The following is a 14,502-nucleotide window of genomic DNA, read 5'->3' on the forward strand; positions in this document are numbered from 1 at the left end:
TACACTTTAACGTAGGTCTTCAACTTTCCCACTCCTTCACCTGAGTGAATAAATGAAAAACGCGGTCAGTGAACGCAACATCTTGTGACAAAAAAACAAAACAAGAGTAGATACAATACATGTATCTAAAACGTTTATAGAATCAAAACTACTTATTTGAGTCATTTGACGGAGCCTTCCAGTAAAATAAAGTTGAGTCGGTTGTAAGTGTGGCGAGGGGGCGGACACAGCGGGACTCTCCTCTGCCGTCCTGCGGTAACATTGTTGTGGAACGACGTCACAGCTCGAAAATGAAGGCGCAGAGGCAGCCATTACCGGAGCTTCTCTAATTATTTTATTCCAAATAAATACTCGCGGAAATCTCCCATGGCAAGAGCTACAAGTCAGCTGGTGAGTGTTAGAACTTGAAGACGAAGCACACTACGAAGCCGGTGCAGGAAATGTGGCGTGTGGCGGCTGTTTGACAACAAATAGTTAGGACGGGCCTTCATGTGAAGAGCGGTGCTAGCCGCAAATAGCAACGTTAGCACGCTAATTTGAGCTAACTTAAGCTAAAATTTGCTACAATCATTTAGTTTCATTAACATTTGTGTTAACATGTATATGTATTACATATGAGAGGGTTGGTGTTGATTCATAACCTACATGATACTGTTATTGGTGGTATAGTTTATTAGTCGGTGTGGCTAATGCTAGCTAAACAGGTTCGCGCTTTCGAGTGATGCTACTGCTAGCTAGTGTTTCACCTATGTTTAGGTCATTCTTTTTAGCTTTATCAGTGACTGTCAACCCGCTGTTTGGTGCAGGCACACGACAACCAATTCACTCTCAACTGACGAGCGACGCCTAAGTGAAAATTGTAAACCGCTTCAAGTTGCCTGTCTGCAACCTGCCGTTAAGCTAATTTGTAGCGCAAGTTTGTAACTCGCAGTCAGTGTGGCTTGACGAGGTGGCTAACGTTAGCTTTAGCGTTAGTTAGCAAAGAAAGTTGGCATAGGCCTCATGAAGCCGGGATGCGTCCTCGGCGTGTTATTGATGTCTTGGATCCTACTAGCAACCGTTACGCTGTGGATCATAGCAGCGGATCAAGGGACATGGCCAACTGACAACTATTCCTGGGAAGACCGGCTAAATGGCCACACCTTGGTAGTGAATGAGATAAAGCTAGGCCAACAGAACTGACTAATAATGAGTATTAGGGTGCGTTCACACTTGTCATTTTGGGTCCGGTTAAACGGACTACAGCCCATCTGCTCTCCAGTTCCTTTGATCAAGGTGTGAATGTAGACCAGGGACCTAAAGGACCAGACCAAACAAGGCCAGGGCCGAGACCGCCTGAGAGATGGGTCTCAGTCAGACTATCAGCATATTATAGTCTTGAGTTAGGGGGGGAAAAAGTGAACCCTGGCCAAAACACTGGCTATGATGTCACCAAGTGAGACCGTAACCTGGCAATCCATAGCAACACAATGTGTGAAAATAAAAGTTAAAAATGCAAATCCAGAAGCGACAAACATACCTCTCCCTTTTCCAAGCGGTTGTGTTGCTCATGACAGATCGGTTACGTTGTCAGAAATGTGCTCTAAAGTGAACACCGCACAACATATCTGGTAACTTTCATGATGTCTTTATGCAATTTTATATTCTCTTCATTACATCTCAGGTTTGGCAAAGTGAGGAAAGACCTATGAGTAGGCGTGTACAGACGTCACTTGAATTTCCTACGAAATCAATGAAGTATCTATCGGTCTATCATACCCTGTCCAATGGAGGCGTGTCTTTATGCATCTGTTTAACTGAGATTATTATTTGGTCCGCTGACCAAAATACCAGCATGAACGCAAACCAGATTTACTTTATTTCTGGTCCAGACCGGAGTAACTAGACGACCAGCGTGAACGCACCCGTAGTGGTGTCATGTTGTTGTCACTCAAAAGGCTAAATTACTGAAGCTCCAAACAACCCATTGGAATTTACAACCTCTCACTGTTTGTTGTCTCTGGGTGCAAAATAATTATGGGTGGATTTTGCACCAGTATGCCTGTAAATACAGAAATGTGCCATCAATGTTCACCTGTCATATGAACTTGTCTTTAAAAAATTAAACACTAGGCCCAAGAGCTGCTGCTTTTTTCGATTTCTGTTTTCGTTTCTAGACTTTGTTCCTCTAGTCTAAATGGTGATAGCTGCTCTGAATTAGTATTGTGGGAATTGTGATCAGGATCCTTGTCCAATAAGATGCATATTATTTGTATCTTTTCAGTCTATTTGGTTTCATGTTAACTTTAATTGAGTTTGTCTTTAGCTCTGATTGTGGCACGTTACTTGACACACGTTTCTGCAATGTCACATTTATTTTTGTCCAGAGTTGCATTCATTTTTCGGCAAGATCTTGTGTCAATTACCCTACTGTCCTTCCACTTTTTAATGAGTTGGACAGTTCTCAACCCCATTTTGGTAGTTGTCGGCAATTTCCTTATGATGCTTGAGTTGGGGTTGACTAACTAGCTGAAACATGATCACCCATGCAGGAACTATCCAATGGAAGGATATTTGTTAAATTCAGGTGGTGATCTCTTTTGGCAACAGGGGAGATAGAAAAACACAGCATATTCAAAGACTGGTGTTTTTGCTTAAAGTTTATATGACAAAAGTTTATATGGAAAACTAGTGGAAGCTATCGACTCTGCTCCCGTTTCCATACAAACACTGAACAGATCATCTTGTCCAGCGCTACTATGCCATTGTCAAAACACTAATGGGAGATCTTTGCTTTTCTAGCGCTTATGCCTCTTTATTATTATTTTATTGCATGTTTTTTTGTATCTCTTTAATTAGGTAGCCAGGGACTACAGATGGAAATGAGCTATTTAGCTATAATCTGGTGCAGAACATATCTGTCTTTGAGCTTAATGTTTCTGTGCATTGTCCCTTCAAATAAAGACTAAACTAAACTAACTTCTCTGACAAAGTGTACAGCAGGGGTCACCAACGCGGTGCCCGCGGGCACCAGGTAGCCTGTAAGGACCAGATGAGTAGCCCGCTGGCTTGTTCTAAAAATAGCTCAAATAGCAGCACTTACCAGTGAGCTGCCTCTATTTTTTAAATTGTATTTATTTACTAGCAAGCTGATCTCGCTTTGCTCGACATTTTTAATTTTAAGAGAGACAAAACTCAAATAATAGTATTTTAAAGACTTGGTCTTCACTACGGTAACTGACAAAGAAATAGATAACAGATTTGGTGTCGAGTTCGAAGTGTGACATGATTTATTTAAAAATATGAGAGTTGACTTTTGTATTTTACATGAGCTATTATTTGTACAAACATGGTGCAAAGTAAGTCATGATTTGTTAAAAAATGTTAGTGGCTAGCTAGTTAAAATGGGATATTAGGATTTCACAAGACTGTCTTAGAAGTGATCATTTGAAAATGTTCAATTTGAAAAATGTGCACTTAGAGAAAATATAAAAATGAAGTGTTGCATATTGATATTTATCTGTTTCTATATATATTTATTGTGAGAAATCATTAAGATGATCAGTGTTTCCACAAAGATAAATATTATTAATTATTAATAATAACATAGAGTTAAAGGTAAATTGAGCAAATTGGCTATTTCTGGCAATTTATTTAAGTGTGTATCAAACTGGTAGCCCCTGCGATGAGGTATCGACTTGTCCAGGGTGTACCTCGCCTTCCGCCCGATTGTAGCTGAGATAGGCTCCAGCACCCCCCCCCCCCCCCCCCCCCCCCGCGACCCCAAAGGGAATAAGCGGTAGGAAATGGATGGATGGAAACTGGTAGCCCTTCGCATTAATCAGTACCCAAGAAGTAGCTCTTGGTTTCAAAAAGGTTGGTGACCCCTCGTGTACAGTCTGTCAAATGTATGTCACATAAATACTGATGCCCTCGGGGTTTATTTACAGGTTGCTATCGTTTACTACTATTGGCTTGTAATGTACAATACAGCATTTGCAGGTCTATGTGAACCACGACTGTTAAGTCAAGATGCACAATTGAATCCACATGTGTGGTTTTCAGTGTGTTTAATCACCCCGTTGACTGTTTTCTCTTCCTACTCTTCTTGTTCCAGTATGATGTTGTGCCTATTCAGCCCAGCGTTGTCATTTGTTCCCGCTCGCATCCATCAATGGTAAGGAACCACGCTGACTCCTGCTCGCCACTCGCTATCCCAGGCGCAAGCAGCAGCAGCAGCCACTGCCCTGGCATGGAGGGCTCGCCCTCAGAGGCACGTGCTGTAGGAGCGTCTGCCAGCAGCCAGGGCTCGAACCTCCGCGCGCAGAAGGTGGCTCAGGCCCCACAGCCCCGCAAGAAAAAACCAGAGGACTTCAAATTTGGCAAAATACTGGGAGAGGGCTCCTTCTCGACGGTATATATCATGCATTCCTCTTTACTTTTTAATTACACCTTGGTAGTCGTTGCTACATGCTAGCATTCCTTTCATTAATGTACTTGGATGAGTCATCCTCTTCAATTGACACTCTATTTTTCTTCAAGGTTGTCCTGGCAAGAGAGCAGACAACTGGCAAAGAATATGCAAGTAAGTATTAATATTAATTAAGTATTAATAATAATACCCTGTTTCAATTTCCAAGCAGGTGTATTCATCTACTTTCTTCCTGTTACAGTTAAGATACTAGAGAAGCGGCACATTATGAAGCAGAACAAAGCCCAGTATGTGAAAAGAGAAAGAGATTTGATGTCGAATCTCGAGCACCCATTCTTCGTCAAACTCTACTTCACATTTCAAGACGATGAGAAGTTGTGTATCCTTTTTGAGCTGTTCTGTAATTCGAAATATCATCATGTAGATGTATGTACTTTCTCAGTGTTTTTCCACGTGACAGTAATCTATTTGTTGTGTGGGATGGTGCGCGTGATGTCATAATTGTCAAATTTACACAATTGGCCGTAACAAGTGAGAAAAAAGCATTAAAATCAAGACATGTTTAGAACTTAAGGATGTAACTATGAAAATTACATACAAAATGATCACAGTTGTTGTTATCACGTTAATGTTGAATGTGCTCAAAAAGTATTTACTTATCTATTGAATGACAAAAAAATACAGACATTTATCATTCATCTGTTTTAATGGCTAAGCTTTTGTTGTTTTAAAAATGAGTTTGTACAAACAATTAAAATCTGTTTTCATTTCTGGCGAGCTATGTAGCATCTTACTCTGTTCAGAGTTCCTCAAAACAACTTTGTCTTGTATTCCTCCGAGTAGAGAATGATCACTCCTAAGAGCGCACAGCTTGTAGCTTCAATGTACACAACTTAATATCTTAGTTGCTCAGACAGCAATGTGTTTGTATAAGTTTAGATTGGGGTATGTTGTTTCTTAAAGGGTCTGTTTGCAACAAGATGTCTCGAGGGCGCCAATTTTCCAATGTTTTTTAAGCATTATATCCTGCCCGCTTACCACTAATGGTAACATAAGCTAGCCAATGGTGTTCTTGTTATATTTTTTGCTTCAAAAATGTAACTGAGCAAATTGCAAACAGCCCCTTTCAATGGGGAAAGACGTAAAGACTCTTGTTTTCATGTTAGCATTTAAGCTAGCGAGTTGGCGCCAGTTAGTCTGTGAGTCTATCAAAATGCAGTTATCTGTCACGGTTTCCCGATAATTTTCATTTAAAACAGTAATACAAACCATTGGGAGTTTTACCGCAGTTATCATTAATATGGTTTGTTACATCCCTATTAGAACTACAAACAAACTTTTCTTCCGTCCCTCGTTTTTTTAAGTCACAAGAGTGTGAGTGCATTTAAATGGGGCAGGTGCCCACAGCAGCACCTGGTGCTCGCAGGGAAGAACGTTACATGCTTTCATTTTAGAATTTTGAAAAGTCTCCACTAGATTATGACAGTATGTCTGTAGGGCTCTAATTACTTGCTAAATAACAGCACAGTCGCTAAGTTGGCAACACTATTGATCACCCCCACTCCGTCTTCTACTCAGTGGCCTAGTGGTTAGAGTGTCCGCCCTGAGATCGGTAGGTTGTGAGTTCAAATCCCGGCCGAGTCATACCAAAGACTATAAAAATGGGACCCATTACCTCCCTGCTTGGCACTCAGCATCAAGGGTTGGAATTGGGGGTTAAATCACCAAAATGATTCCCGGGCGCGGCCACCGCTGCTGCCCACTGCTCCCCTCACCTCCCAGGGGGTGATCAAGGGTGATGGGTCAAATGCAGAGAATAATCTCGCCACACCTAGTGTGTGTGTGACAATCATTGGTACTTTAACTTTAACTTTAACTTTATTATCTAGCAGACCAGGTGCGTTATAATGTGTTGAGCTTGGGCGAACACATAGCGCCAAATCTATTTGTGGCGGGTCGACAAATTATTTAGCAGGAAACACTGCAGTGAGTATTTTATTAACTATGTGGCAATTATTTCATGAAACTTATGCATTCAGTGATGTCTTATCTGCCAGCCTTCCCTCCTGCGTTCAGCAGCTGCTTATTTGTGATTGGTCATCTGCGGTTTAGACCGACCTTTTTACGTGACGGGCCACCGTTTATATAAATATATATAAATAAATGTATGAGAAACATTGGTTCTGTTTGACCTTCTTTTTAATTGTTTCTATCCTTAACTAGCATTTTTTAGATTTTGGCCTCAGCTACGCAAAGAATGGTGAACTCCTCAAATACATTCGTAAAATCGGTTCATTTGATGAGACCTGCACTAGATTCTATTCAGCAGAAATTGTTAGTGCTCTAGAATACTTGCACAATAAGGGGATAATCCATCGGTGAGTATTTAATGGCCCTACACCACGTGCCTGGCCCTTAAACGAACTTAAATATAACCAACTTTTTATTTTTCAGAGATCTAAAACCAGAGAATATTCTTTTGAGTGAAGACATGCACATTCAGATAACAGATTTTGGGACAGCAAAACAATTATCATCGGACAGTAAGCAAGGTACAAACCTATTCTGTTTCTACCTTTCAGTGCATTAAATAACATGCCTGTCAAGTGTCATAAATGTTTCACTTCACTTGTTTTGCAGCAAGAGCCAATTCTTTTGTTGGAACAGCACAGTATGTTTCTCCAGAGCTGCTAACGGAGAAATCCGCCTGCAAAAGGTAACTGATTCTCGATTTAAGGGGACTAAAGTAATCTTTTTGTTATATGTGTTTATTTATAAATGATCATATTTGCTCTAATTAATGCATGGGCAATTATTTACCTAAAGTTTAAACTGCAAGGATCACAGATTGTTCATTAGAAGCAAGTGAGTTATTTCCGAAATTATATGTAATAACTATTTTTTTTACCTCTAATAATAATTTAAGGTGCATGAGAAAAAGGAAATTAAAAGGTAGCTTTCTTTGACCACATGGTCATTTATTAATAAGTATATTGCACAACACAGCAGCAACAGGATCAATGCTGGAATAGCGCTAATGACCATTCACTGTAAACAACAGTACGGCAAGTGTAACACGCACAAGGTTCACACTAACAGCTGACAAGCGCATCCAAAGCCAGATAAAGCTGCTAGATACTGACTCCTTATGATACTTCAAATGCAGCTACTGGCATCTTGTGAAGTATTTTTTTTAACGCATCCCCAGGTTGCCCACAGCCGTAGCCACTAATGACAATGTTTAATTGACTATAGGTGTTTTTTTGGATACTTTTTGGTATATTGTATGCAAGCTATAACATTTGGTCTGTTTTTTTTTAACTATAATATTTATTTATTTTTAGCTCTGACCTCTGGGCATTGGGATGTATTATCTATCAATTGGTGGCTGGATTACCACCATTCAGAGCTGGGTAAGTACACTGTTAGTTTTATTTTTTGCACACAACTATTGGTCATGACAACGAAAAAAGTTATTATTAAAGATAAAACCGCAACTAATTTTACAAGTACACTCAAAGTTAGATATAACGCGGTCATTGGGGGTCCTTTAAATACTTATTTTTTATCTATTTCTTATCGAAAAAGTTGTGTGCTGTCGCTTGGCTGCCTAAATCTGCTTGGTGGATAGTGACCTGACGTGAAAGGTGAATTGTGCTTCCATGTCACAGAATGTGGCAGGCACTATCCACCAGTATGTTTAGACATCACTGAGTTGATAGTTTATTTTATTTAGTTGTTTTTTTTTATCCATCTTTTTGGAGACTTTCATAAAGATTTACTGTGTAAGTGTTACGATCTGGTCGCATGTCTGCGAAGGTCGTGTCTTCCAGGATGCAAAGGATGGCAGGGAGGAGCTTGCAGGTAAGAATGCTTGGGCACAAAAAATACAGGGCATTAGCTTAGTGTGACGCTTACTGTAACTCAAAGAGTGGCCAGCAGCAAACAACAAGAAAGTCTAAATGTAGCAATGAAGATATGTAACTGTCATGTAGCGTAAACCAACACAGGACATGACCAAAAGGGTCATGACAGTAGGTTTGTAAATACATGACAATTTGGTGAAAAATAGCGCAAATTCAGGGTCCTCGGCACGATGGCGTTATATAGTACATCGCATTATATTGGACCGTGTTGTATCGAACTTTGAGTGTGGTGGACTTGTTAAGCAAACAGACCTCATCCGAAACATCAATCCCATTTTGTAAAGCCTCATAGTAGATTGAATGTGTACTCACTCCCTTGAGTAAGTAGCGTGTTGTCGACTACTTATCAGTGTTAAGTGCCCGTTGTTGTGGTGACAAAACCAGCCAAGAAGTATGTCGTTCAAACAGAAAGGGTTTGTAAACAATAATACATTCAGCGAACACAATTACTTGGCTGTTTGACTGCAAGTCAAACTGACACTTCTTCCTTGTGGCCATGGTAACTGGACACAAAAGGAAGCAACCACAACTGTTCAGAAGAAATATGATTAAATGTGCCGTGCGATCCCTCTAATAAATATTTTTAATATGTTTCTCGTCATAGAAATGAGTACTTAATATTCCAGAAGATAATAAAGCTGGAGTATGAATTTCCTGAGAAATTCTTCCCAAGAGCCAAGGATCTTGTCAAACAGCTTTTGGTAAGTTATGTGATGTCGTAATCGAGAAAAAAGTATACAAATATTTTTTTGTTTAAATTTGTCATTTCTCTTTGTCAGTCACTGGACCCCTCAAACCGTCTTGGGTGCGAAGAGATGGGAGGCTACGACCCTTTGAAACAACACCCCTTTTTCGACAACATCTCTTGGGGAGACCTGCACCTGCAGACACCCCCAAAACTCACACCCTACCTGCCAGCAATGTCTGAGGATGATGAGGACTGCTATGGAAATGTAAGATTGACTTATTGAGGTTTTCTACAACAGTTCCATGTAGGGGTGGGAAAAAACACCACTATGGCAGTACATCACAAAACTTTTTGTAATGATATAATAGCGATTTTTTTATCTCTTTAATATGGATTTTAAAACTCGAGGACAATTTCCGGGCCTCCGCTCTGCAGAGTGTTGCTTTACTGCTACCTCGCTGTGAGGGGTTAGTGGTGAGCAAGGCAGTACAAGGAGTTAGGTAGACAGACCGATAGGAAGTAGAGAGCATTTTTTTTATATTTAAGTAGCAAGAAACTTGATCCACTTTCTCTGTAATTGCAATAAATGGAAATGGAACATTTGAATTACATTTTTTTTTGTTAGTTTTTACCATTAATTTTTACTGTCATGTAGTGTACATAAATAACTTTTAAGCTACATTTAAAATGTATCACTGAACTATGTAGAATTGTGCAATACTTTATCGTATCTTGACTCAAGTTTATCGCAATACGTACCATAGGCCTTGGCGAGAATGCCTAAAAATAAAATCTGTGATTTTTTTCTAATAAAATTTGATTTACGATTTTTTTCCAAATGTATTTCTCTACTTTCTAAAGAAACAATTTACCGATAATTCAAAACAAGTTTGTTTTTGATTTATCAAAAACTAATGTACTTCACACACTAAATCTTACTCTTAGCAGAATTTGAATCTTTATGAATTTTTTTTTTTTTTTTTTTTTTTTTTTTGAACAGACATAAATTGTACTTGGTATAAAATAATTTTCAATATACTAAACTAATGAAATTTAGCTATTGTAGATAATTCTAGCATATTTACTGTGATGCTTTTGCTCACATGTTGATCAATATGCATTGTCCTAATCAAATAGCGATATTCAATATCGAGCTTTGTATTGGAAGAAAAAATTCTCTATTGAATAAAATACTTCTGTAAATAAAAATATAGTATTAAGAGGTCTCTGTAGTTTAGTAAGTAGATAAATGCAGTCTTTTCCCACTGTTTGGACACCACGTCTTCAGCAACATGTAGAGCGACCGCTTTATCCACATACTTGCCAACCCTCCCGATTTTCCCGGGAGACTCCCGAATTTCAGTGCCCCTCCTGAAAATCTCCCGGGGCCACCATTCTCCCGATTTCCACCCGGACAATAATATTGGGGGCGTGCCTTAATAATATATGCGGCTTTTACACTCGCATAAGTGAATGCAAGGCATACTTGATCAACAGCCATACAGGTCACACTGAGGGTGGCCGTATAAACAACTTTAACACTGCTACAAATATGCGCCACACTGTGAACCCACACCAAACAAGAATGACAAACACATTTTGGGAGAACATCCGCACCGTAACACAACATAAACACAACAGAACAAATACCCAGAACCCCTTGCAGCACTAACTCTTCCGAGACGCTACAATATACACCCCCCTGCTACCACCAACAACTTTGTTTATGATGTGTGGCGGCTCGGGTTGCTTTTTTCCCCCTGCACTTAAAAACCGCAAGAAGTGAGAAGCCGAAAACATCACCTGTGTCATTTTTCCATGTAGTACGACGACCTCCTGAGCCAGTTCAGCAACATACAGGTGGCCCAGTCAAGCTCATCACACTCCCTGTCGCCCCACGAATCGACACCTCCGCAAAGGTCCAGCAGCAACATTGAGCAGTACATCCACGACCTGGACAACAACTCCTTTGAGCTGGACTTGCAGTTCACGGATGAGGAGAAGCAGTTGTTGCTAGACAAACAAACCTCTGGAAACCCCTGGTAAACCTTTACCCACACCAATCTACTATTAATCTGGTGTTTTGCATTAAAATCTTGTCCATGCACAAGAATTTGAAAACATTGAATAGTGTTATTCTGTTATTTTTACACAGGCACCAGTTTGTTGAAAATAACCTGATTTTAAAAATGGGTCCAGTGGACAAAAGAAAGGTGTGTATGGCTACTAAGTCGTTTACCTGTTTTGCCTTGTAGTGTACAGTAAATGTAATTTGTCCTGCTTTGTAGTGTACAGTAAATGTAATTTGTCCTGCTTTGTAGTGTACAGTAAATGTCAGACAATGCTATGGATTGGATAAGTAATCCAGTTATGATAGTCTTTGTCACTTTCCTACTTAAACCCAATGAATCCGTTTCAATTGCAGGGTCTGTTTGCCCGACGGAGACAGCTGCTTCTCACTGAAGGACCACACCTGTACTATGTAGATCCTGTCAACAAGGTCCTGAAAGGAGAAATCCCTTGGTCACTAGAACTACGCCCCGAGGCCAAGAACTTCAAAACCTTCTTTGTTCACACGGTACACAACTACTACTTAAGTCTATACCTCCTTGCAGTGTGATTGTCTTTATACTTCTAATGTTTTCCCCCTCCCCACCCTTTCATTGTCACATCGCAGCCTAACCGAACATACTATTTGATGGACCCTAGCGGAAATGCTGACAGATGGTGCAAGAAGATCCAGGAAGTGTGGCGAAAGATCTATCAAAGACACCAAAATCCTGGACTATAGGAGCACACTTCCTCCTGTGGCCACTCCTCTTTAGCTCTGAGGCCAATCACTGAGCAGAGTAACACCCTCTTTAGTGCCCTTCATCACCACAGTGTAAACAAACTGTTCTCTACAGACGCTGGCATCTAGACCTTGTTTGTTTTACCGAGTAGAACCATGGGGAAAAATACAACTTTGGATTCAGGGTTGCTTTGCTCGTTCGTTGTGCTCTGTGTGAGGCTTCTGTTGCAGTTCTCCATCTGTGGATGATAGGAGTACCACCAAGCACATCTGCTTTTATTTGTACATTCTATGTGGAAGGTGAAATGCCAGGGCTCGTTCAAACAAATCCAAGGACTGGTTTCCTTTGTTATAGCATTACGCAAAATATTGCTTCTGTGAATCCCAGAGTCTATGCTTACCTCTAAGTAAACCATATCCCAAACCTGCATCCTATGTGCAAGCTGTAGACAGCTCCTTGTCTAGTGCATATAGTCCATAGCTGTACCAGATACTGTACGCTTGAGTCAGTCTTCATGCATTTACCAAACTCAAATCCTATATGTATTTTTGTAAGAGCCCAAATATTTCCACAGTATTTGAGTTTTTTTTCATAGTCTACGGTAGTGGTACTTGCTTATTGCGGTCCAATCAGATTTTTCTCTGTGTGACAAGCCGAGTGCCAGTCTGCAGTGAGACGTGGGTCTAAAGGACTTTTTGGTTAAGTGTGAGCCTTCCATAGCAGTTAGAGGAGGTTTAGCTAACAGGAGCTGGGTAAACATACCACTAGCTTGTACTTCCTGATCATAAACTTGCTTACTTTTCCTGCATGGCCAGTTGTGTAGCGCAGCCTTGTTCCGCTCTCCTCGGGCACTGGAGATATACAGTAGTTTATTCAACTTTAAAGGTGGGATTGTGTTGTTTTTTTTGTCTGCATTGGCAACCATAGTTACTGGATGATTTGGCTGTTCTGTTCTATTCACCTGCTATTTCTTTTGTGATGTGAATTTCTTTTCGTGGGATAGTTTGCTCATCTTTAGTGCATCCTGTTTGAGATACAAAATCCAATGTGCTGACCACCCCATGCTGAACAGAAAATCCTCACCAACAGAGATATACGCAATCGCAAGTTCTCCCTCTTTTTAGCTCACTTTTTTTTTTCTTCACACATTTGACCGAATAGAAATCACGCCCATTGATTTATCTGATGCTCCTTTTGTTTTAACAGTTTGCATTATGTAATGCTTTTAATTTTTGACAGATTACCTTCAGGTCCTTTGGCTGAGTCTGTGTGTGCAGTGTGTGACTGGAATATATAGGTAAATAGGACCCTGGAGGCCCAGGGCTCGGCGTGAAAGGATATCTATCTGATCCAAATAACCGATGAAATTGCTGTATCTGTCTACAAAGTAGGAGGAAACACTCCAAAAAGTGCTTTCCTCCGCAGTGAGAATATGTCTGAATCATAAATAGATGGCAGTCGGTTACCTTGTGTATGGAACACTCTACCTGGCTTGTAACTGACGAGAACTGTGATGTACAGATAATGTATTATTAAAAATCTGAAGCAAGTAATGCAATGATATTAGGATACAGTTTTTGTATTTTTATTCTTGTATAAGGTTATTAGACGGCTATTGTTTAGCCTCTAGTTCATTCTGTGTTATTTAAATTCTAATATATGAATCTTATTTGGATTGAAGTCATGTTCAGGGGCCATGTTGTGTATGTATTGAGATGTAAAGCCTTTGAATGTGAATAATTATTGTAAACTATAATATTTTACCGCTTTTTTCTTACTATATCATACATTTTCTATTTGCTCAATGATTTAATCATATTCCAATAATTTAATGAACCTGTTCATTCTCTCTCTGATTATTTGTGCGCTAGGTCAGTAGATGTTGAATGACACATTTTCCACTTAATGCTTGGTAGTCCAGTAATTAAAGCATGTAGGGATCTTAGGCATACCAATAAAGCCATGTGTCCTGTCTTCTGTTTTAAGTCGCAGTCATGACACAATGTTCACTGGCAATGGCTTCTCACATCCTGCAGCATGTAAATAAAGTATCAGCCCACTGTCTTGTGTTTTTGTCTCGTGATAATTACAGCACTACTTATTTTACTTTGGAATTTACAACCATTTTGGTTTTGCTGAATGAATACAGGTGAAATTTGCCACAGGGCAGGGATTCTCCAACTGGGGTACATATACCACAAGTTGTACACGGGCTCCATTTAGTGACCTGCCAAAGAGTCAATTAAATATTCAAACACAGTGTTACTGTTCAAACTGTAATGTTACAGTGGCCAAAAATATTACTTGCTAAATAAAACATCTGCCTTGTTTTCAATGAATATTTAGGTCTACTATGCTACTGTGTTTTAATGGTGGTACTTGCTGAAAAAAGTTAGAGGGCCAGGGTATTTGTTTTTAAAACATCTCTGTTCCTGAAATGGCAACACTACACAAAAATGCACGTGACATAAAATGTCCGATTGAAAATACGGTTTTATAAAATATTGTTTGATTGTGCAAACTGGACATGAAATTATTCATGCACATAGAAGTGGAAATATACTACAAAAACTGTTTGTTTTTTTTACAATTGGAACAAAATGCCATTTAAAGTTCACTTTTATCTTATGCAGAAAAAAAGGCTTGAACAACATTAAGAAAAACTGTTGGCTTTGTGTTATGGTT

At 39.7% G+C, this 14,502-nt stretch overlaps 1 protein-coding gene across 1 annotated transcript; it reads left to right on the forward strand.

Moving 5' to 3' along the window:
* The first annotated feature begins 211 nt into the window (after positions 1 to 211).
* pdpk1b (3-phosphoinositide dependent protein kinase 1b) lies at positions 212 to 13,877 on the forward strand. Its single transcript, XM_061967587.1, has 14 exons — positions 212 to 390; positions 4,097 to 4,393; positions 4,522 to 4,564; positions 4,653 to 4,790; positions 6,645 to 6,789; positions 6,866 to 6,963; positions 7,052 to 7,127; positions 7,756 to 7,824; positions 8,942 to 9,038; positions 9,117 to 9,290; positions 10,850 to 11,067; positions 11,181 to 11,238; positions 11,451 to 11,603; positions 11,703 to 13,877. Exons 1-14 carry the CDS (start codon positions 367 to 369, stop codon positions 11,814 to 11,816), a joined length of 1,704 nt encoding a protein of 567 aa, XP_061823571.1. The 5' UTR covers positions 212 to 366; the 3' UTR covers positions 11,817 to 13,877.
* The last annotated feature ends 625 nt before the right edge of the window (positions 13,878 to 14,502 follow it).

This window comes from Nerophis lumbriciformis, linkage group LG11, assembly GCF_033978685.3.
Source record: "Nerophis lumbriciformis linkage group LG11, RoL_Nlum_v2.1, whole genome shotgun sequence".
NCBI lineage: Eukaryota > Metazoa > Chordata > Actinopteri > Syngnathiformes > Syngnathidae > Nerophis > Nerophis lumbriciformis.